At 36.3% G+C, this 25,311-nt stretch overlaps 1 protein-coding gene across 3 annotated transcripts in view; it reads left to right on the top strand.

Annotated features, from left to right (window-relative positions):
• The window catches only part of CCDC102B (coiled-coil domain containing 102B), a 226,467-nt gene that overhangs the window by 56,823 nt on the left and 144,333 nt on the right, over nucleotides 1–25,311 (top strand). For all 3 annotated transcript variants that reach the window (XM_049698009.1, XM_033406083.2, XM_004279998.3), the window contains exon 5: nucleotides 5,915–6,124. In XM_049698009.1, coding sequence (XP_049553966.1) covers nucleotides 5,915–6,124 — 210 coding nt within the window. The remainder of the gene's footprint in view (nucleotides 1–5,914; nucleotides 6,125–25,311) is intronic.

Below are 25,311 nucleotides of genomic sequence, written 5' to 3'. Positions count from 1 at the left end.
TTCATCTGTGACATTTTTTTTTGCCATCTCATATTTTTTTTCTTTATCTTATGAGTGGGATTGTGTTCCTGTCTTACTGGTTGTTTGGCTTGAGACTTCCAACACTGAAGTTTGTAAGCTATTGGGTAGAGCTGGGTCTTGACGCTGAGATGAGGAACTCTGTGAGACCTCACTCTGATGAATATCCCCTGGGGTCTGAGATTCTCTGCTAGTCCAGTGGTTCGGACTCAGAGCTCCCACCACAGGAGCTTTGGCCTGACTCTGGGCTCATGAACCACGATCTCACAAGCCACGTGGGAAGCAAAAATAAAAAAGAACAATAATATAGTAAAAAATAAAATTAGACTAGGAAACTAACAGATATGTTAAAAAGAATATAAAAATAAAAATATAGATGAATCAACAACCGGAAGGTACATAAGTACCACAATAGTAAAAAAGAGGAGGAGGGAAAAGAAAAAAAAAGGGGGGGGGGAAAGGCCTTGGCTGTGGAGGGTGGGGCCTAAGCAAGGAGGAGGTTTGGGTGGTGGGCAGAGCCAATGCTTAGGACCCCCAGGGCTGGAAAAGGCCCTGGGAGCTTTGGGGGGGTTGGGGCTTAGGCTCAAGGAACAGAAGGGCCCCAGGCGTGCCCCCCACACCTGGTCTCAGAGGGCAGCAGACCTAACCTGGGAGCCCAGCAGGCTTCCTGGGCTCGAATGGGTGGGGCAAACACCCTCCTCTCCTCTCCTGCTCCTCCAGTCTGGGAGGGCCCCTCCCGCCTGCCTCTCCTAATCTCTCTGGCCTCAGGGACACCAATCCTGTCTGGCTTCCATTTCTCCTCCCCCCTCAGTCCCCCTACGTCCTACCAGTTCACTTTGGGGTCCCTCCCATCTCCTTGGGCATCAGAGTCACCCACCAGCAGCCAGCAGGCACCCTAGTTGTGGGAGGATGTTAACTCTGCATCTTCCCACACCACCATCTTGACTCCACCCCTCTCATTGTTTTAATTTGCATTTTCCTGATGACATATGATGTAGAACATCTTTTCATATGCTTATTTGATATCTGTATACCTTCTTTGGTGAGATGTCTGTTATCCATAAGTCTTGGGCCCATTTTTAGTTGGGTTGTTTGTTTTCTTATGGTTGAATTTACATAGTTATTGGTATATTTTGGATAACAGTTCTTTATTAGATATATTTTGCAAATATATTTTGTCTGTGGCTTGTTTTCTCTTTCTCTTGACATTGTCTTTCTAGAGCAGTTTTTAATTTTAATGAAGTCTAGCTTATCAATTATTTTGTTCATGGATCATGCCTTTGGTGATGTATCTAAAGAGTCATCACCAAACCGAAGGTCATCTAGATTTTCTCCTAGGCTATCTATCTTTTATGAGTTTTATAGTTTTGTACTTTACATTCAGGTCTGTGATCCATTTGGGGTTAATTTCTGTTCAGGTTTAGTGTCTAGAGTAATTGTTTCTGCATGTGGATCCCTCTCCCTGTATTTAAGTTTGACATACATTTAGTTTCAAATTAGTTCTAGGACTCCTTACTTTTAGAAATTCTCCAAGGATTTTAAATGAAATTAAAGCAACTAAAATACACATGACATTACCTATTGCTAAAATTAGTCATTGCTCTGTTGACTTTTGGTAAAAGAGGGAGTGAGCTATCACTGAGCTATAGTTAACTGTGGACAGGAGGGAAGTAGACTGATTTAGGAGGAGGTGTCCTCACTTCTTATTTGTGATTCCATGACATGCTTAGAGGATGAGTGTAAAAAGATCCAGGGGAGGGGGAGGGGTGGCATCAGCAATATGCACACTGCATTTAGGTTTCAGTTTCCAGATTTTTGAATGTGAGTCTACAGAATCACTTCCCCTGAGTTAATTTGCAACGAAGCAAGGATCAAAATCCCCAAAATATATCAAAACAAAAGAAAAACATCAACAAAATCTTTGCTGCAGTGTAGTACAATGGATTCAGAGTGTGTTGGTTGCTATGGCAAGGGGATATGCATACATCAGTGGCTATCTGTTAGCATGGTGCGGGTGGAGTGAACTCACGACTGGAATCAGAGAAACACCTTAGGTGAACCATGGCTTGGACTCTTTGCCCACCTTGAGAATTACTTCTAATCTTAGAACTCCAGTTTCCTCCTGTGTAGCACATACAAATTTACAGGATTATTGTAAGGATAAGAAATAACCTATATAGCTCTTTATCAGGAATATATTAGGTCTTCAGTAAAAGGGTAATCATCTCCTACTGCTAGGCAATAACAAGATTCCTGCTTTGTACCTCTTATTTCCAAAATCACAGTGCTTGTAATGAGGTCTTATAGCTGACTTGTCTGAAATGAAAATTCTGAATATTTGCAGTCAATTACTGGAACACGCACAGTGTTTTTAGGTGGCACTTCACGGGCCTGCAGAACACCACACTGTGCATTCTGTTGGGGTTTTTCTCCGTTGAAAAGGTCCATTTACAAGATGCCATTTTGATAAGACATGATGAAAAATAATACACTATTTCACCTGTCATTACTTGAATTGGCTGTTGGTATGTTTTGTTCTTTAGAAACCAAATTTATGACAGGAAATATTTGTGTTGAGTTTGAAAGTTTAATAACTATTTTCCCTAAATAATTACTGCCTCATAACACTAAGCTGTAGGAAATATTTTCCATATTTTATAAATGAAAAATAGGGGCTCTCAGGATAAAAAGAATTGAGACTCAATTCTAGGTCATTTTACTGAAAATCCTCTCTTTACCTCGCTGTATTTACCTATCACAAAATGCAACGCAGCCATGACAGCATTAATAAGAGTTAAGAGTAAATGTACTGAGAAATTCTATTGGCATTAAGTAATGGTGAGTAAATAACTGGCTCTTCTAGGATGCTACCTTAATTTCACTTTGTGCACAATTGTTGTAATTGAAATACAGAGGAGCTTTTTCCTCTCAACAGGTCCTTATGAAGCACTGACACAGCACATGTCAGGTGCCAGGCTGATGAGCAAAATGACATGGTTCTGGTTTCATAAAACTTACGTTCTAGTTATCGAGTTCACTGCAGTCTATTATTGATGTCCTTTCAGCAGTATCAAGCAATGACAATTCAGGAAGATCGAGCTTATAGATGAATATGTTTAGAAATGACTGAATCGTTACACTGCACACCTTAAATGTGTACAGTGCTGTATGTCAATCATATCTCAGTAAAACTGGAAGGAAGGAAGGAAGCAAGCAAATACATAAACATATACATATATACATATATACCTATATAAATAAAATAAATGACCCAATATTTCATCCTTGGGAATAATCACAATATTACATTTTTTCACAAGAAACTCAAACGATTCTTAAATTCACCCTTGCTTTTAAGCATCAGTGACTACTTGTTTTCATACTTATTCTCCTGAACTCCTAATACTTCATGATTGGACTCTTGGATCTTATAATGTTCAAACCTATTTCCTATTTCCCTTTATTGAGATACTCTTAGCTTGATTCTGCCTCTCTGCCTTCTTAAACTTCAGGTTTCAGCTTAAGTATTGTTTCTTCAAATAACCTCCTCTGATTACTTAATTTACTGCAGGTGTTTCCCATAGCATCCAGGGGTTTTTCTCCTTTACAAGATGTTGCCCAATTTATACTTATATATATACTTGTATTTTGAAAATAGTATATCCAGTGCCTGAAAGATACTCAATAAATATTTGTTAAACAGCTGAATAGTTGGATATTTATATATTTTCTCAATGTTTAATATTCATAAAATTGGAGGTCATTAAATCAACAAATATTTTAGTGTTTACTCTGGCTAGAATATACTTCTACATTAAAAGTTTTTAGAAAATATTTTTCAATAATTCCTGTATTACCTGAAATTCATTTAAGAGTAGTACCCACTATTAGTTAAAATTCATAGCATATTAGAGTTAGAATTAAAATGTTCTAGAATGTTTCTCTTGATCATTGGAAGCAAATCAATGGAATTCCATTTCAGTTTGATCAGTTATTAGAATTGCTTACAAAAAAACATGAAAGTTTAAAATATTACCTGATCTTTCCTTCATCATTTTAACTTGCATTTAATTGAATGGCTTTTAAGGTGGTAGATTTTCGTATGATTCTTAGAAAAGAATAATCTTACAAGAAAGAATTTTGAAAAATGAAATCAAAAATAAAACTGCTAATAATATTTATGATCCAATTTTCACAAAACCTTTACTTTTTTGATATGTGTTATATACCTAAATTTATCAGATAATTGGTATGTCACTAAAAATCTTCAAATAGTAAATAATCACACATCATTATTTAAGCTTTGTTGTCATTACTGTTAATATGATTCCTTTCTTCAATTATTTTTTTTAATTTAGAGTTTACTCATTCAAACCATCTATTACTTATTTAAAATCCTATTTGTACCTCTTATCTGTTATTAGGTATAAAACTGACTTCAGCAATTTCTTTTAAATGCCTAAAATTTTACAAAGACTTGACATAGCATTGTATTTGTCCTTGACCAAGAGTACATTTATTCTCCTAAAATTAATTTTTCATCACTAAGTTGGTGACTTTTATTACAACTTTATTATTTTCATTCTGATAAGTGATGTGATGTTAGTCAAAAAGTTTAAGCATTAATCTTAATAATTAAAGACATGTCATGTTCTAAATTGCATTTTGAAATACTGTTTTCACCTCATATCCCAAACAGGCATCCCAAATGTCAAATCACGTCATCTAAAATTTGATCCCTTAGTCTATTATATTTAATTGATAAACAAGGTCTAGTGCCAAGAATGTAATTTTAATTTCTTGTTTTTAAGAAGCTAAGGCCTCACTTAGATTTGGGAACAGAACATTTTTGACAATAATGGCACAATTATATGTGTATGAAAAAGCAGTTTTTAGACTTTTTTAATCAGAATTAATTTCCAAAGATATTATTGAAGTCTAACAGTTTCTTAATGTTGACTTCTCTTTTAGAATTTAAAATGTCATGAGAACTACTTTAAAATAGTATAATACTGTTCAATACTTTGCCATCAAGCCATTTAAAACTAAGTGTAAAAATAAGTAATTTTCAATCTTTATCCATAACAAATAGTTTAAAAATACCTCATATTTTAATCATGTTGCCAACCTCTATTCCCTGAAAATCAAATTGGCCATTCACTCAGGTGAGTTTGATTATATTGTATAGTACTTTTTTTTTTTTTTTTTGCGGTACGCGGGCCTCTCACCGTTGTGGCCTCTCTCGTTGCGGAGCACGGGCTCCGGACGCACAGACTCAGCTGCCATGGCTCACGGGCCCAGCCGCTCCATGGCATGTGGGATCTTCCCGGACCGGGGCACGAACCCGTGTCCCCTGCATCGGCAGGCGGACTCTCAACCACTGCGCCACCAGGGAAGCCCAATTGTATAGTACTTTCATCATGGCATTTATGATGTTTTATTACATTCACTTGTCTTTATTTGCAGTGCCTACAAATTGAAAGCTATAGTAAATAACTGAATGAATGAGTAAATGAATACATGAACTATATCCATCCAACCAGAATTGCCCAAGAAATGATTTTGTGCCTTCTAAACTGATAAATGTTCATCAATTGAGTGGAGATTATTGACAAAACATTATCAGTTTTCCACTTAACGTATTTATTTGACAATATGGTCTGGTTGGTTATAGAAATAGTGCCATAACCAAGAAGGTAGGTATATTTATTTAGGGCATGGGTCTTAGGACTTTTGTGTTATCCTCAACTTTTCAGACAAATAGAGTTTTCTTTTTAAAAATTGTATAAATGGACATAGCCATGAACCTTTCTTAGTGGACGCCTGTTTGATGGGCGCCTGGCCTTTTGGCAATTACAAATGCTACACGTTGCTTTTCTGTGTTTTCTGTGTTTAGCTAGAGAGATTGCAGGCTGAAAATACATCTGAGTGGGACAAGAGGGAGATACTTGAAACAGAAAAACTAGGACTGGAAAGAGAAAATAGAAGGCTAAAATTCCAAGTGAAAGACATGGAAGAGCTCCTGGATAGGAAAAATAGATTAATTGCAAACTCTCAAGGTCCTGATTTCAAGAAATCACAAATTGAACTACAGGAAAAAAACAAGGTATGGGTACTCTTTGGAAGCAGATGTTCTCACTTTCTGTATATTCCTGCCCTGATGTCTAGTAGATGCTGGTTTAACTTTCACATACTTCAAATCTGAATATTTTCTTTTGTACTATCTCATATCTGATAGTTTGATTTTTTCCCATTGTAATATAAAAAATATATAAAATGTTCATGATAGGAAAAGAGAGTGTGACAAATTTTGTATGAAGATGTTAAAATATGACAAATCTGAGAGTTTCAAGCTTTTCCAAAAGGAAGAAAAACATGAAGTAAGGGATGAACCTTTGTGTGTTTGGTTTCCTGTTATAGCTTTGTCTCAGTTTTCCACGCAACTGATCTTATTTTCAATGAGTATATTTCTCCATTAGTTTGGGCAACTATGTAATAAGCATTTGTCAATAGCTATGGTAAGTATCTGCATAAACATTTAAATGTAGCTGGTTCACTCCTATTTGGTTTCTTTTTAGTTAGTCTCAGAAAAATTATTTTTGAGTCAATTAAACACATCGTGTTACAAATAGCCTTTATAGGCTATGACATAAATGTTAAAACCAGAATTAAATTCAAATTTTGACTTTGGGAAATTTAGGTTGTTTTGGAATTGTTCTGTCCTAAAGCCAACAGACACATTTATTGCTATGGATGGGATTTTTCTGATAAATGGTTTTTAGATTTTTAAAATATTCTCTTAGTGGCAGTTGTAATTTATGTGTTTTAGGGTCAATATGCTACAAAACATATACAGCTTGTTTCTATTTCTTCCATGAAAGTATCTATAGTACCTTAATGCACAATTGTATTTTTTTCACTCAATTCCTTTAACAGTGAGTTAAAAGTGAGTTTGAAAAGTTCATATTTTTGAGTTACGTAAGTAGTTCATACTCATATGAGCTCTAATAGCTAAATGGGCAGAAAAATTGAATTCTATATTACTTATTCTTTGTGATTTTAGGGATTTATTGCAAATGCAAGATTAAATTGGATTAGTGTTTCATGACTTGGCAATGCAAATAACTAAAGTTAACTGTTATGGTCAGTGATCATAATTTTCTATTATACGGATTCATAAACCATCCGTAATGGTGTATGGTTCTGACATGTACATAACTGATAAATCTGTAGAGAAATTTTTGCAGATTGCCATTGTGAAAGCACAATTGTTTCGATTATGGAACAAGTTTTGGTCATCAAAATATCTGTTTCCCTTTGGTTCACTTGAACAGAAGAAGCATTTACTTATATTATACTCTGTGTCAGTCACTGCTCTAGATGCTGGTGATGTGAAGATGAATGAATTTTTTTTTCATTTATTTTTGGCTGCGTTGGGTCTTCATTGCTGTGCGCAGGCTTTCTCTAGTTGCGGCGATTGGGGGCTACTCTTCATTGCGGTGTGCTGCGGTGGCTTCTCTTGTTGCAGAGCATGGGCTCTAGGCGTGTGGGCTTCAGTAGTTGTGGCACGCAGGCTCAGTAGTTGTGGCTCATGAGCTCTAGAGTGCAGGCTCAGTAGTTGTGGTTAGTTGCTCCGCAGCATGTGGGATCTTCCCGGACTAGGGTTCGAACCTGTGTCCCCTGCATTGGCAGGCAGATTCTTAGCCACTGCGCCACCAGGGAAGTCCCAAGATGAATGAATCTTTATCCTGCCTAGCATGGGCTTAGAGTCTGTCTGGGGAGATATACACAATATATCTATGTGTAACAATATACACATAAATTGTTATCAGTATTACATTGTGATGATTTTTAAGAGTAAAGTGGAATGAGAACTCAGATAAAGAAGTAATTCACTCTATTCCACTTTGATGCCTTTCTAGTTATATCAAACTGTTATAGCATAAAGTGTGTCATTTAGGAAATATGAGGGCTGATTGGGGTCTGTTTGGACCTAGTATATATGCCAATTGCTTGTCCTGTTAACAGGTCACCCTAACTTTAGACCTGGGCTCTTTGGGACCAATGTAGTTCTTTGGCCTAGAACTGAACAGACCTTGGAAACTGGGAAGATTCTGGAAGGTCTGAACAACTCAGTGGGTGTGCTCATCAATCAGAAGACTATTCCCTAAGTGTATATCATTTTGATGGCTGGGAGGAGGTGTTAGCAATATTTTACAATCTTCATTAAGAATTCAGACTCACCACTTAAACCAAAATAATTACTTGTCGTGGAGCAGCTGTTGGTCAAAATCCTTGGTGCCACAGAGATCCCCATAGGTCAAAATATCAAGATTCAGATGTCCCCAAATGTCAAATGAATCAAAGCTGCATATGGAACATGCCAAAGGCCAGGGAATAGTATAGATGTCATTATAACACAAAGCTAAATTGTGGTTTTAACATTTCAATGAAAACTAATCTATATGTATAAAATTATGTGCATAAGTGCCATAAAGGAGAAACATGTATATGTATGTATATAAGTACCCTATTGAATTACCAGATATCTAAATGCATAAAAGTACTATATATGAGTGAGATGGGCAAATAGGTGCTGGCATATAAGAGACACAACTGTAAACATCACTCATCATCGGCCTCTAAAAGAGATGTAAGATATCTTACCATTATATTTACATGTAACCACATTTAACAAATATTTGTGGCAGATACAATTCTACTTACTGCTCATAGAAATCTCCATATCAATAAATTTTGTTAATTTCTTGAGTTTTAACAATCTCATTATTCAATGAAATTTTTATAAATCCTACTTATTTGGGAGGGGAGGACTTTTACATAGTGTTTTTGGCTTTAGTATTATAAGGAATGCATTTTTAAAGAAAATGGCTTTCTATTTTAAATTGTACTATTAATTTAAAGACAAAGATTCTTCCTCACACGAGTGATTTCATCACATAAATCTCCATCTGGCAGTTGCTTTTATAGCTTATGTTTAAGGCTATGTGTGTATCAATTTTTTACAATTAATAAAAAGCAGTATACCTGAATTTTTAATGGCTAGATTGGAAAATTATTACTCTAGTAGTAGCAAATTATTTTTAAAGCCTAAACCACTGCCACAGACTTTTCTAGAACAGCTTCAGCATGTGGATCTTTTGGTTTGTCATTGCTTTGGGTAATAGTTGCACTGTTCCATGGCTTTAGTATAATCGACAGAGCAACTGATATCTGATAATGGACCTTCTGCAGCAGTATTGAGGATACTCTTATCAGAATGAAGCTGCCTTTTAAATGATGGCAAAGATGCTTGAGAATAGCTTTGGAAAACATAAAGGAATCAAAGTGTGTGGTTTAAGAGGAGAACCGTGGAGCTACATTTGAAACTCTGACTCCACGGCCAATAGGTAAGTGTGCTGGTGATGCCTGATCATTAGTCTGTGTATCTCCATACAACATTAAAAAAAAATCCACTTATGAATATACAGAAACACATACATTGGGATCATTAATATTTCATATTTTTAAAAACATATTCCAGGCAGTCAGAAAGTTTGAATTCAGTTACCTGAAATATTTGTTAAAAAATGTTCTTCATTTTCTTTCACAAGATCAATGTCACTAAAAATTTGAAGTGTATTAAAAATCATGGTGATATCTAAAGTAGGGAGTTCATGTCATACTGTAATGTGGAAAGAAATTACTAATACTTTTTTTAGCTCCTACTTTTTGAGTTTCCATGTGATGAAGAATAATAAAATAAAATATTTTAAATTAGTAAAATAGCATCTCCAAATATCATAATCAGATTAACATATTATTCAATTAATAATCATTTAAAAAATGCTAAATTCATAAATCTCATATAGGCATAAAATGAACACATGTGAAAGGTTTTATTTAATCCATTCATTCCTGAAGAAACCAGTAAGATGTTATAGCCAGTTGAGAGAAGTATGTAAGTATCAGACAAGGGACAACCAGGAATGCTGAAATGAATTTGGTTAATAGATGCAAAACTGATTTTTTCCGTGAGGGGTAAGGACATAAATTGCACTGCCACCAGGCAAAATTAATCTGCAGCTCTATGGATGAGAATAATATGCATTGCTGTGGGTTATATAGAAATTACAGAGTTGTTTTTAAATACCTTAAAGACACTGAAAGTTGCTGGTCCCTTTAGAGTGAGAAAACCCTACCTGGAGGACTGTGTTAGAAAGGACCATCTTCTCCAGGGCTTGGTGAAAAGAAAAAAATAAACAGCTGTATGTACTTTGCTAATTCTAATCCCTTTCTGAGCTCTTACTTGTCCCGTTTCTCCCTTTGTTCACTTCTTTGAACTTCAGGACAGAGGATAAGAAAAGATGAATGAGAGAAAAGGAAATGAAAAGTGGGGTTTGTGACCGCCATAAAGTGATAAAACAAAACAACCAAAGAGGAAACAGACACATATAACCTAATATTTATCAAAATATGTCATCCTTTTGCTGTAATGGAGAAAAGTAGAACTGCAATTCCCAATGATTTTTTTAAAAATCATGATACCTATCCTATAAAGGCTGATTTGCTTTCTTCAATGTATGGCACAGATTCTTGTGCTTGTGAAGCCTTAATTCTGTTGATGTGCGGTATATGTATTTCCCATTGCAAACAATACTTTTTCAAGTGAAATGTTATTGGAAAAAGTGGTCAGTATTCGACTGAGCAAAGCCCCATGGACTAGTCGACATGCCTCTCATGAAGAGCTTTGGAAGCTTGTTTTCTTAAATCATTCTGGCAACTGATTCCCTTCATTCAGGTCACATAATGGGTCATTCTCAGAAAGTTAATGTGACAGAGTGGTAATTGATGTGTCTCAGGAAAATGATGAATTAATCTGAAAGTGGAAAGGCATTCAAAGTCAATTCCTAATGAATTTACTGACAGTGTCCATTCCTACAACAAGGAATGGCATTATATTTATTTTGCTTGGCAACTTTGTCTTCAGAAGTATTTTGTTTCCATTCAGTGGTGTAGCAGTCACACCTATGGATCTGTTAATTTTTCCCCATTCATTATTGTTCTTCCAAAGCCTGCTTCTACTCATAGAATTATTGAACAATTTAAGAATAAACAATAATTTTATCTATTCTTTTACTGTTGTGAAATAGTAATAATTTAAATATAGAACATTATAATTTGATATTATTAGATATTATCATTTTGTCTTCCTTTAGCTGTTCTTAGCCAGCTTTGTTCTCTGAGATACATTAGAAATTTCAACTTTTAATATAGTTTTTAATATAAACTTTTATTACTGTAGAGACTTTTAGATATATGGAAAATTTTAACCCTTTTGTATGTGAAGTCTGTTATAATTTGTTTATAAAAAATGAAAATAATTTATTTTGAGGAATGACGTGTATATCAAAACACTAGGCTACACACAAGACATTCTTCAAAATAAATTATTTCATGAAATTTAGAAACACACCCGTGATTTCGTATACATTTTAACAAAGGTGAATGGGATTGTGTGGTTTGGGCAGAGCAATGTCCTTTTGCCCAAAAATTTCTGAAGTTAGCAGAGAGAAAAATGCTTAAGTACCATTTACTAATGTCATAAGGAAGGTATCTACTGAAAGTGCCCCAATGAACTGAAATAAATCAATATACTGCAAAATAGGGCGGCATTTACTTTAATATAATATGATTGCTTTCACTCTTTCTCAAATACACACACACGTGCAGGCACATACACATACATGCACACACACACACAATGAATTGATTTCTACAAGATTAATTCTAAAATAGGAGTATTAGTTTTCTTCCTGTCATTTGTCATTCTTTGCTGTCATTCTGGAGCAAAGGTACACACATAAGATTTTGTACGTGTGAAGCATTATTTCTAGGAATAAATTATTGCTGGGTGGAGTTTCACTTTCTCTTACTAAAACACCAAATGTTGTCATGTCTTGTTAAATTAAAATTATGAATATTAAATCTCAGTCCACAGAGGTTGGCACATTCTCATAAATGTGTGGCAGATTAATAAATAAATGTATGTGTTTATACTTTGATTTTCGTTATTTAAATTTTATTGTGTATTTTGATTTATCTTTAATTCTTGTAGTCTCCCTTTTATTCTATTACAGGGCAAATGTTAAGAGGACAACAAAGTCTGTAGGGTTAATGGAAGCTCTTATAATCTTTTAAAACCTCCTTCTTGTGTATCAAATAAATTACATTTTGTCCCATAACCAGTTAAAATGAAGATGTAAATTTTGATACTTCAGGTCACTTATATTTTACAGAATTAGAACTTCATGAAATTTTATAAGTTGTGATATTCAGGTATGAAATTATATCTCATTTTGTATTTGATGTGACTAGCATACTACTAATAATCCACTATTTTATTATAAAATGACTGGCAGTTCCCATAGCTGCTATCAGTTGATTTATATTAGCTTGATTTAAAGCAGTGATAAAAAAAATATTTAGCTTCTTATTTAAAATGACAAAACACTATGGTTATAATATTTCTTTAAAATTAAAGCTAAAATTCAAATTAAAAATAAAAGTATAAGATTAATGGAAACTCAGATAACTTGAATAGGTCTGAAACACTCACTATTTTTTTTCTTTATTTTTCTTTATCTTAAAGTGAAATCACATTACATGAAATTAACCATTTTAAAGTGAATAACTTAGTGGCATTTAATATATTGACAGTGTACAATCACCTCTAACTGATTCCAAAACATTTTCATCATCCCCAAAGGGAATCCTCTAAGCATTATACAGTAACTCTCCCAAGTCCCCAGCAACCACAAATCTGCTTTCCATCTCCATGGATTTACCTGTTCTGGCTATTGCATATGAATGGAATCAGACATGTAACCTTTTGTGTCTGGCTTCTTTAACATAACATAAGGTTTTCGAGGTTCATGCCCTTTGCAGTAAGCATCAGTACTTTATTCCTTTGTTGGCTGTATAGTATTTGATTGTATGGATATACCACAATTTGTTCATCCATTCATGGGCTAATGGACACTTGGGTTGTTTCCATCTTTTGGTTCTTTTGAACAGAGGTATTATGAACATGCATGTACATGTATTTATGTGGATACCAGTTTTCAATTTTTTTCAGTACATATCTAGGAGTAGAATTTCTGGGTCATATGGTAATTCTATATACAACTTTTGGAAAGACCAACAAAATTTTTTTTTTTTTTTTTTTTTTTTTTTTTACGACACAATGCATGAGAATTCCTATTACTCCAGATCCTCAGCAGCACTTGTTCTTTTTTGGTTTTGTTTCCGTCTTTTTAAAATTATACCCACCCTAGTGGGTGTGAAGTGGTATATCATGTTGTGGTTTTGATTTGCATTTCCCTTGTGACTAACAGTGTTGAAAATCTTTCTATGTGCTTCTTGGCTACTTGTGTATCTTCTTCAGAGAAATGTCTGTTCAAGCCCTTAGCCCGTTTTTAAATAGGGTTGTTTGCCTTTTTGTTGAGTTGTGAGAGTTCTTTGTATATTCTGAATACTAAACCCTTCTCAGATATATGATTTGCAAACATTTTATACCACTCTTTAGGTTTTCTTTTCACTTGCTTGATAATGTCTTCTGATGCATGCAGTTTTGTTTTGTTATTTTTTTGCATGCAGCTTTTAATTTTAATGAATTCCAATTTATATTTTTTCTCTTGTTGTTCATGCTTTTAAAGTGTCATTTCTAAGAATCCATTGCTAAATCCAAGGTTATGATGATTTACTCCTAAGACTTTTATAATTTTACCTGTTAACGTTTAGATCATTGATCCAATTTGAGTTAAATTTTGTAGTTGTTTGTAAGATAGGGGTCCAACTTCATTATTTTACATATGGATTTCCAGTTGCCCCAGCACCACTTGTTGAAGAGACTACTTTTTTCCCTATTGAATGGTCTTGGCATCTTTGCTGAAAATCAGTTGTTAATAGATGTATGCGTTTATTTTCTGGATTCTCAGTTCTATTCCGTTGGTCTACATGTCTACTATTATGCCAGATAATTCACCTACCTTTGTAGTAAGTTTCAAAATCAGAAAATGGGAGTCCTCCAACTTTGTTCTTCTTTTTCAATATCATTTTGGATATTCAGGGCCAATTGAAATTCCTTATCAATATGAGGATGAGCTTTTCCATTTCTGCAAAAAATGCCATAAGGAGTTTGATATGGACTCCTTTGGATCTGTAGATGACTTCTGGGGATATTGAGATCTGCTGAATATTTGTGTTTCTCCAAAATTCAAAGGTTAAAACCTAATCTCTAATGTGATGGTATTTGGAGGTGGGGCCCTTGGGAAGTGATTAGGTCTGAGGGCAGAGCCCTCATGAATGGAATTAGTGCCTTTATAAAAGAGGCTCCAGAGAGCATGCCACATTATTATTCAATGAAAGTGGTAACCGCTAAATGTGTGATTCAACTCACATATAACAGGAAAATAGGACCAGAGGTTAAAGAATGAAAGAATAAAACTCTTATCCTGGGTCCATGGTCAAAATTTGAGTAATTTTGGTGAAGTAATACTCTTTGTGCTTTAGTTTTTTAATTTTTAAAAGAAGAGTTTGGAATAAATACCTGAGACTCTTCCATTACCCAAATTCATGATCCTATTATGTTTTCCAAAATTTAGCTACTGATTTAAATAAAGACACTCATTCAGGTTCATGAGGACAATGTAATATTTCTTTGGAATTTCAGTTTATTTTCACTAAAATAGCTGTTGGCTCTTGGTACAGCTTAGTGTACTCTTTCTACTTGCTGAATCTATTTCTTTTTAATTCACACAGTTAAATTTAATATGGCTGTTGACATAATTGAGAGATTTTTCATTTCATATTTCTCTGCTACTGGCCATCACTTTCTGTTTCCCTATCAATTTATTATGCTTAATTTAATAGTATTTAAATCTCCACAGCATTTGGCAGCCTTTCTAATTCTCTCTAAATTCTAGGAAAATCGAGGAGAGGATGCATCAATACATCAGTAAATAACAAGAATCATCTCTTTGCTTTTTAACCAATTTCTATTTAATTTTCTATTACATAGTTTCTTTTTTTTTCTTTTGTGAGTGTGCTTCTGTTTTAGTGCAAAATGTATAGGAAATCAATCAAAAATAATAATTACATATAACACTCATATTTCACATTCTATTTTCTATTACTCTGAAAGCGTGTTACTTCATGTACATTTGGTAGAATTTACATGGTGAAGAGAAGGAATTTAAAAAGAGATTAGGTGTTCTGATCTCCTAGCGTAGGTGTTTCTTAACATCGCATCCTGATGCTGTCTGTCCCAGATAGGGTGCTGTCTGAAAATAAAAATTCTGAATTAGTAGGCATGTGACTTGGGAACTAGAAATGTATATATTTTAAAACAAATAACTAGGTGACTTCTTTGTGCTCTAAGACTTGGAAAACCACCAGTTAACATCAACGTTCTCAAAATATTTTATAATACCCTTTGTGATAACTGTAACGACTTCAGGTTGGTTCTGATTTGGCATTACTGAAGTTTGTGTGTGTGCGTGTGTGTGTGTGTATGTGTGTGTAACTTTAGGGAGGATGATGATTGGGGTAAATATCATCTGTTAATGGTAATTTTTAATTATTTATTTTCAAGGATGTTTTATATACTTTAGAGTGAATTTAAATAAATATCACAAATGAAATTTATTTTCCAATCTGCTACACCAGTGCTTGAAAATCTGGTTCTCTTTGCACTGGAGGCATGTTGGTGGCTGTTTTAGTGGCATGTCCTTGACAGTGTGGAGGACAAGCAGTGAAATGTGAGAGGTCTGCCATGCCAGGGTGAGGCAGGTTTAGGGGAACAGTAACGTATGGAGAAATAATTAGCTGGCTGAGTCTGTATTACAAGAATAATTTTACCTTTAGCCAGTTGAAATTAATTATCCTACTTTAAGCCAGATAGAATTAATTCAGTTTCTCCCAAAGAAACTGTGTATTTGGCATGATTGGGGGCTGGGGTGTAGCTGGAGTATTTTTTACCCGTATTAACGAGCATCTTATAATTAGTACTATGTCCTTTGGCTCTATGTACAATACAGGAAAAAAGAAAAAAATTCAGATCTACAAATTTTTAAAACCCAAATGTGTCCTTCTCTCCAGATAATTATCTGAGTTTTAATGTTTTCTAGTCTATATTTGAATGAGTCACTGCTTATTAGCCTAACCTGTACTGTATAAGAAATGTCCCTCTTATTCTTTCTTCTTATTAGATTTGTCTTATCTACTTTTTGTTTATTAGCAGGTAATCCATTTTAAGAAAAAAAACACATCAATTTCAGTCTGCTTTTAGTTTTAATAGCTGTATAAGAAGTATAAATGAAGAATTATTTTTCAAAATGAGTTAAAAGGATTTTCAGGTTTTTTCCTGTGATGTAGGGAACACGAGCTTTCAAATGTTGTAATCCATCTCACTACTTATTTCACATGTTTGTAACATATAATTTACAAAGAATAAAAAGATAACATTAAGACATGATTTTATAAAAGGTTCAAATTATCTCATCCTATCTAGTGTAGGTATAAGACATTTCATTTAAAGCCAGGTAGCACCTACTTTCATTAGTCTGTTGATTTAATCCACAAACATTTACTGAATTCTGTATCACTCAGAGTTCGGGTGTAGGGATCAGAAAATAGATAAATAACAAAAGTATACAATGCAAGGAATCAGATGATTTCAAAGGATCGGGGGAGCAGACTCTGCTTTAGACGTACAAGAAAGACTCCTGGTAGACCACCATGGAATGAGCCTAACTAGAGAATGGGTTCCCCCGGGAAGTTATCAGGAGGACATGGGGCTCGGATGTCCCTGTTTCATCCATACGTCCATGATCACTCCACCTTAGCTACAAGCTGGGAGTAAGGAAGTCACCCATAGCATTGGGCCTGCTAGCTCTGTAACTTCTTGTTGACTCTCTTCCCACTGAAATCAGCTCCCAATCCAAGCCTCGCTTGAGAGCATCTCTTTTCCAGCATCTAAATCTTAATCTGAAACTCTAGCTACAAGAGACTCAGGAAAACACAAATGTTTAGCATTACAAAAGGGGGAAGTAGAAGGAGTCTGGAAAAATGTTGATATAGTCAATCTATTGTATGTTTCAGACAGACACAGTGTAGATAGGGGATATAAGGGTGGCAAGACACACACTATTACAGCTGTCCTCCTGAAAACTACAGTCAAATCAAATCATCAGCATAGAGATCTACAATGGTGACTCTGTTAAATGCTGCATATTAGTAGATTCATGTCATTGTTTCTTCCTGGGAAATGATGATTCAGATTGAGATCAGAAAGATGGAAGGAAATAGTTACCTGGAAGAGTGATATAAGAGCATTCCACACCAAGTGAAGAAGGGCAAGAGCTCATTTGCTACTGGTGAAGTTTGTTTTTTAGGGGAAATTAAGTTCCTTGAAAACCACTAATTTTCTTTTCTTTTCTTTCCTTTTCTTTTTTCTTTTCTTTTCTGAGATCATTTTAAGTGTCTCATGGCTTTGGGGAGAGATACTTGGAAGAAAGCTGAGGTTCTGAGACTCTGCAGTCTATGTCTACTGTCTCCCAAGTCCCTGGGCTGGTGATAGAATTTCAAGGAATGCTGGTGAGTCTAGGGAGGAGACTTGCTCAGCCAGAGTTCGTGTGCCGTGGAAGTGGTAGGGCAAGCACAAAGAGAGGGTCATGGGATCTCCTAAATTAACCTCCTAACTACCCCCCTGGAAGAATCTGGCAGTTATACTTACTTAGTTGGTGCAGCTAATGGAATTGTTATGTTATGATCTTTTCAAGTTGCTTTATCCTTAGATCCTGTTGTTCTCTGTCCAAATGTATCAGCACTGAAATTAAAGTACCTTTGTATATTGTTTTAGGGACTTCCTCCATGAATTCAGGTTATTCTTGGTGTATGCTAATGACACAGTTTAGTTTCTTTAATTATCAAGCCTGTGTCAAATGGTTAGTTTGGACGTTTTCTGTTACCATCCTCTGCAAAATACTTGTTGATTACTTATTTACCTAAGAATGGCAATGTTTTGCTCTGAATCTTTATCTCTTTTTATGCCAAAAGCCTAAAGTACAATCAGTGTTTGCCTCACCATAGAAATACAGAGGTATTTTTATTGGTATACAACCTGAAAATAAATCTCAAGTAGAAAATGGACAGGGTGACACTGTCACTCCTGACATAAGAATATGCCCACTCCTTTTGTTTGCCACATGCATACTATAGAAACACATATTACATTTTCCCCTCTTTATACACACAGACATGCAGAGCTACATATACACAAGACGTTGTCACATATACATATGACAATGTGGTAGGCCAAATAGTGATAAATCCAATATGATAAAGACAAGTAAGACGTTCCTAATTTTTTTTTTTTAGAATAATGACATGGTCACCTGAGATCAGAAGATATAAAATCTACACATAAATCTCTATTTTATCAAAGCAAAACTTAGAAAATTAAATACTTTTGGAGATTCAACACTCATTTTGTCTTCTAAAGCCTCGTGGATGGTGGTTGCTTATGGGCCCCTAACCTCTATTCACCTGGCTTCTACTTAACATGCATTGGTTTCCCTCTAGGTTCAACTCCATCCCCAAATTTCAGGCCCCATCTTGTGGGTAGGGCTGACACCCCCTCTACCTCCAGGTTGGGTAAGTGATTCATCTTTAGCTAATCAAAATATTTAAGTTTTCTGGGCACACACACTAGTATGGGCAAGTAACCATATCAGAGACAATTTAGTGTAATGATGCTTAGACTTTTCAGAGACACATTTTCTTGCCTGTTAAAATTAAACCTGAAAAAATATAGCTTTAGAGCTGTAAAAGCCATCTTCCCATCACATGGAGCCACCTGGAAAAGCGAGAGCAGAAGCCTCCAGAGGGACCTGACCAGGAGACACACTGAGCCTCTGCCTTCAACATGGCCTGGATTAAGATGCCCCTGGGATTATCAGTTATTTGTGTCAAGGAATTTTCTTCTTCATTTAAGAAAATTTGAAATGAGTTCCCAATAAATTCCAATAAATCAAAATTTATTTTCTAATAAATTAAAACCATTGCAGTATGAAAAGCAAATATATTCTTTATAATAAGCAGTTTTTAAAGGAAAACAGAGTTTAAGTAGCTTAAAAAAAACTCTTCTCTTTCAAGAGAAATCAGGGAATTAGGATATGCAAGTGATATTTGGCTTCTAGCTATCAAGTGTGTGTTATATATAAAAAGAAAAGGGAAAGGCATGAGCACAGTCACATACACAGGCGTGCTTAATAATACATGTGAAATATGGGTAGATTTTTTTTCATATGTGTGTTGGAGAAAACTACTCCCTAATGTATTTTATATTTTTATATCTATTTGGAGAGGTGTATTCCATTATATAGATTATATTTTTATTACTTATAAATGGCGTAACATTAAATAATTTCCCCAACTGCTAGTTACCAACACAATATATTTAAAGTGACAATGAAACTAGGTTATTCAGTATCTATGTAAATATCTGGACAGTAGTAGAGGGATTGAAAAACTTATATTGACCACATTCTTATTAGCAGAAATCTAGACTTCTCTATGGCAAAACCTGAGAGAGATAAGTATAAATTTCTTACCTATGTTGAGGTGAAAAACATTGGCTTCCTCATAAACTCTACCAGGCATATTTCAGCAATTAAATTTTTTAAATTTGGACATTCAGAAGCAGCATTTCAGTGTCTGGAAAAACTATTCCTCTTGTTAAGGTAGTGATCATACTGGAATATGAGGAGATTTAACTTACAGAACTGTGTTTCCCTGAAAGTCTTTTTATTCTTCTAGAGGTATACAATGTGAAGTTGAACTCTGCTGCAAATTTAGTGCCAAAAAAAATTTTCTCTTCCTATTTAAGTCCTGAATTCGTTATGAAAATCGTCTTAGTATTTGTAGATGTGAGGGTGAGGTAGTTATACAGTTTCTCCGGTCAAAATTGTGTTGAGGTATTAGAGTTTATTCAGATGTGTGGTTCCAAGATTTGTGCGAAAATAACTTTAGTGCTTTTTGTGGTGAATTTTTCATGTGTTCTTGCATTCTTGTTTTATAACAAGGACTTAATTACCAAGATGCTATGCTATTTCAAAAGTGTAGTTGAATTTTGGCAAGAATCTGAATGATGCTGTATCCTGAGGGACCATATTATTAAACATAAAAAAAAGCCACAAGGTCCTCTTGTAGGTACTGTGGGAAGACAAACAAACAGATAATAATAATAATGATAAAAATCCCTGCCCCCGGGAATGCTGCATTATAGCATGTGATACAGATAACAGCATACAATACATAATTCAGTGCATATTCTTTATGAGGAAGAGCCCCAACTTCATGAAGGGTATTCAGAAGTAACAGGATTCCAAAGGAGATGACTGTATTCCTTTTCTAGGGTTGTCATAACAAATCATCACAAACCTGGTTGCTTAAACATCAGAAATTTATTCTCTCATAATTCTGGAGGCTAGAAGTTCAAAGTGGAAGTTTTAGCCAAGTAAGACCCATGTCAGACTTCTTTTTTTCTTTGACTGCTCCAAACTAATTTATTCAAAGAAAAATTTACAGAAATATATATAAAATTTCAGACAAACTCCTGCTCTTCAAAAGACCATGATCTGATAATATTAAAACAAGTACTAGGAAGTTAGTATCAATGAAACCCTTCAGCAGTGTGACAAACAGAATTTTTACTTCAATCTAACTCATTGCTCAAATTCAATTAATATATACTAAGAATCCATTCACCCTTGAAGAGGCTTCATAAAAGTATCAAAACACTAAATACACAAGTATTTGTGTAAATCCCAAATTATCTTTTTTTTTTAACATCTTTATTGGGGTATAATTGCTTTACAATGGTGTGTTAGTTTCTGCTTTATAACAAAGTGAATCAGTTATACATACACATACGTTCCCATATCTCTTCCCTCTTGTGTCTCCCTCCCTCCCACCCTCCCTATCCCACCCCTCCAGGCGGTCACAAAGCACCGAGCCGATATCCCTGTGCCATGCGGCTGCTTCCCACTAGCTATCTACCTTACGTTTGTTAGTGTGCACATGTCCATGACTCTCTCTTGCCCTGTCACAGCTCACCCTTCCCCCTCCCCATATCCTCAAGTCCGTTCTCCAGTAGGTCTGTGTCTTTATTCCTGTCTTACCCCTAGGTTCTTCATGACATTTTTTTTTCTTCTTAAATTCCATATATATGTGTTAGCATACAGTATTTGTCTTTTTCTTTCTGACTTACTTCACTCTGTATGACAGACTCTAGGTCTATCCACCTCATTACAAATAGCTCAATTTCGTTTCTTTTTATGGCTGAGTAATATTCCATTGTATATATGTGCCACATCTTCTTTATCCATTCATCCAATGATGGGCACTTAGGTTGTTTCCATGTCAGACTTCTGACCTCTAGAATTCTAAGATAATATATTTGTGTTGTTTAAACCTCTAAGTGCATTATAATTTGTTACAGCAACAATAGGGAACTACACCGTGCTACTACACTGCACTTGGATTTGATGTTCTGACAGGGGCTGGGATACGTACTTACATCTCTGTATAAAATACTTCTGCAAACTCTACAAAGTGTACATGATGCTAACATAATATACAGAAAACAGCTTCCACGAATTGAGCACATAGTATGTACCATGCCTTGAGCTAGGCATGCTGCAAACATGGCATCATATAAAAGTTACTGATAGGTATTTTTTTTTTATCATTCCCCTTCTATAACTGAGAAACCTGACATCCTGTGAGGTTAAGTAACACAGCCAATAAGTAGAGGAACCTGTATTCAAATGCAGGTTTCCACTGAATGATGAAAAAAAAATATTTGAGTCATGTTGCCTTCCTCTGAACTAGAAATTAAAGAGCTAGAAGCAACCTTGGTAACAGAATCGCATTAAGCTTGCTGTCTTTATATCACCTGGAAAATAATATCACACATGAGTAGCCACCAACACAGAGTACATGGCATCCTGGGACATGATTCGCCTGCATTTGCTGTGGGTGGATTCATAATAATGAATATATGGATCCCAGGGGAGTGCTTTTAATTTACTATGACAAGCGCTCATCAGCAAAACTTGCTGTTTGTACAGAGCTACTTTCATGAAGTGCTTGTTTTGTCCCACGTTTACTGCTGTAGGGGGCATCATAACCAACCAGGGAACTCTCCTGCGAGTGAAATGATTGAACTTCCTAGTTTACTAAAATTAGTCTTATAACTTCTGATATAGTCTCTGCCCCTCTCTCCCTCCTTCCCTCCGACACTTAGCAGATCTCTCTATTTCTACTGACGCATTCCTCACCTTTTCCTTAATGCAGCAGATTTGGTTGGAAATATCAACAATATTACAACATCAAAACATGCTGGATCCACAGCATTTCAAACTGGAAAGAATATTTCCATGTGAAAGGAAGCAAGTAGATTCACTGACTCTTATCTGCCAGGGCCCTCACTTTGGTCTCTGATGGGTTTTTTTTGGGGGGGGGAATATAGTTGCTTTACAATGTTGAAGTGAATCAGCTACACGTATACATACATCCCCTCTCTTTTGGATCTCCTTCCCATTTAGGTCACCTCAGAGTCCCACTGACATTACCTGTTAGCTCATGCTGGGCTTCATCGACCTGTGAACTCTGGTCAAGCCCTGAAGAAATGAATTCTTCTCTTGACCCCGCCTTAACCTAGCTGAGTTGTATCAACCTCTTACTTTCTGCCAGTAATTCTCAAGTTTTAGCGAGTTTCCAGAAACACCCAGATGGCATGTTAAAACACAGATTACTAGTCTCCATCCCCAGGTTTGCTGATTGGCAAGGTCCGTGGTAGGGCTTGAGTATTTGCATCTTTAACAAGCTCCCAGGTGATGCTTATGCTGCTGGTCTGAAGACCACACATTAGGAACCACTGCTACAGCTGAAGCACTCAGAAAGGAAGCATGAAAAAAGCAGGAAGAACAAATATTCCCCCAAATGACAGTTCTCTGATCCTGCTACGGATAAGCACTCTGTTAAGTCCTCCCATCTTCCATGCATCCACAGCCTCTCCGAGAGAACAGTCTTGCAACCCATTGGTTCTCAGCCCTAGCTTCGTATTAAACTCACTTGGGGGAAGTTAGTAAGAAGTACTCAGATACCACTCCCCAGATAGTCGTGAAGTCAATCCGGCCTGCTGAGGTGATAGCATTTTTTTTAAAGCACCCCACTTCCACCAAGTGATTTTATGTGCAGCCAGGAGGTAGACCCAAAAAGGGAGGCCTGAGTTTACAGGCAGGCGTCCAGCAACCAGCCCTCCCATTCCTTTATCCTGGATGCACTTTCATGGTCTCCTCCCATCACAATGGCCCAAAGATTCAAGGTTTCCCTAAGCTGAGGTCCTTTTCACTTCTTTCTTTATTCTCTACCTAGAGAGGCTTCTTTCCTAAAGGATGACACGATGAATGACTTCAAAAGGAGACTCTGCCCCTCTGCTCGGTGCAAAGCTCATCTGAGAAGGTGTGAGCACATATCAGGTCAAAAGTTTAGCCACAGCAGAAGAAAACCAGTGCACCACCAAGGTAGCAATTAGTAAAAGCTTATTGTGTGTGCACCAAAGAGACAGTTCATGAACCAGGAGCCCTCAAACCAAATATGGAAGGAGGCTCAGGGGTGTATTGAGTTAAAGCAGCTTATATAGTGAGGAGGCAGTGACTGTTTATCCTTCACAGAAGTTGGTTATAATATTAGAGTTTTCTTAAATGATAGGGATTGGTTAGTGGTTACCTCGTATCAATTTTGGGAAACAGTTTAAGTTTTGGCTTATGGTTTCCAGACACATAAGCAAGAAAGGACCCAGGTCATGCTAATCTGGCAAAATAATCTGCATTAAGCTTGTTTGTGTGACTAAATTGGTTTTGCCTGCTCAGGGAATTTTCGAGGCTGGTCTCCATTTGTTTTGGGTTTTCACAATCACCACACCACGCCCAGCGGACTACCCGGCAGTCACCTTGGAAGGGAGGGGAGGGAGGGAGCTGAGAAGAATCCAGGACGCGGGTCTCCGTTTTCAACCTCCCTCCAGCCCTCTTCTGAGGTGAGCTCCTCCAGATGCTATTTCTCTTCGGGATTACTTTTCTCTCCTAGTCGCACCCTCCACCGGGGGATGGGGGTGTCATCAAATCAGACAATGAAATGGAGCTCCAAATAGTCCATTTCCTGATTTCGGTTTCTCTTCATGATGTTCTTGACTACAAAGCCTCCTCCCTTACGTATGTGTGAGTAACGTCTCTCTATTCTTGTTTCATGAGTATCTACAATGTGTCAGTGCTTTCCCAGGCTGTGGCATCAATTATTTCATCTTGTATTTGTATTTGGTTACTAATGTTGCCAAAATTCGGCCTCTGTACACCAGTGCTGGATTAAATCTCGACAGAGTTTTGGGTGAAGTAGAAAGAAAGAGCTTTATTGCTTTGCCAGGCAAAGGGGGCCACAGCGGGCTCATGCCCTCAAGACTGTGTGTCCTGCCCTGGAGGGGGTCGTGAGAAGTCTTGTGTTCAAGGAGCGGGGCATGGTCAGCTCGTGGACATTGTTCTGACTGGTCGGTCGTGAGGTCATGGGGAGTCAGCATCATCAACCTTCTGGTTCCAACCGGTCTGGAGTCTATGTGCTTGTGGGCAGCATGCAGTTAACATCGTCCACCTGGTGAGGGTTTCAGTATCTGCAAAACAGCTCAAAGGATGTGGTTCAGATTATTATCCATAGTCCTTGAGGAAGAGCTAAAGGTCCTTGACTTTGTTTAATGGCTAAAGTATTATTTTGTCTGCTTGATGGTTTTCCTTTCTTTCTGCATTTTCTCACTTCTCTAAGTTTATTCTTTGACTAAAATTTTTCTACAGACAAAAGGAAGGCAGAGGACGTGGGTAAGGGGTCTGTTCTGGGAAGGCCTCATAGGGTCCTGCTTGGTTACACCAATTCAGATGAGCAGCGCTGATCTTTAAAAAGTGGCAGGAAGATGTCACTCTGAGCCAGTGTTTATTCGGAAGATCTCACACCGGTCTATAAATGTACCTACCGATGATCATTCCCCTACCACAAAGCCCACTGCCAAACGGTTAAATTGGGGAGCACCGTTACAGTGGACACACGTTTGTTCTAATAATTCAGTTATTTTGGTAGCACACTAGCTATACAAAAGCTATGAGACATATTTTAAAGACTGAA

The sequence above is a fragment of the Orcinus orca genome, chromosome 15 (assembly GCF_937001465.1).
Source record: "Orcinus orca chromosome 15, mOrcOrc1.1, whole genome shotgun sequence".
NCBI classification, from domain to species: domain Eukaryota; kingdom Metazoa; phylum Chordata; class Mammalia; order Artiodactyla; family Delphinidae; genus Orcinus; species Orcinus orca.
The sequence above is the reverse complement of the archived record's forward strand: the minus strand, read 5'-3'. Positions and strand labels throughout refer to the sequence as shown.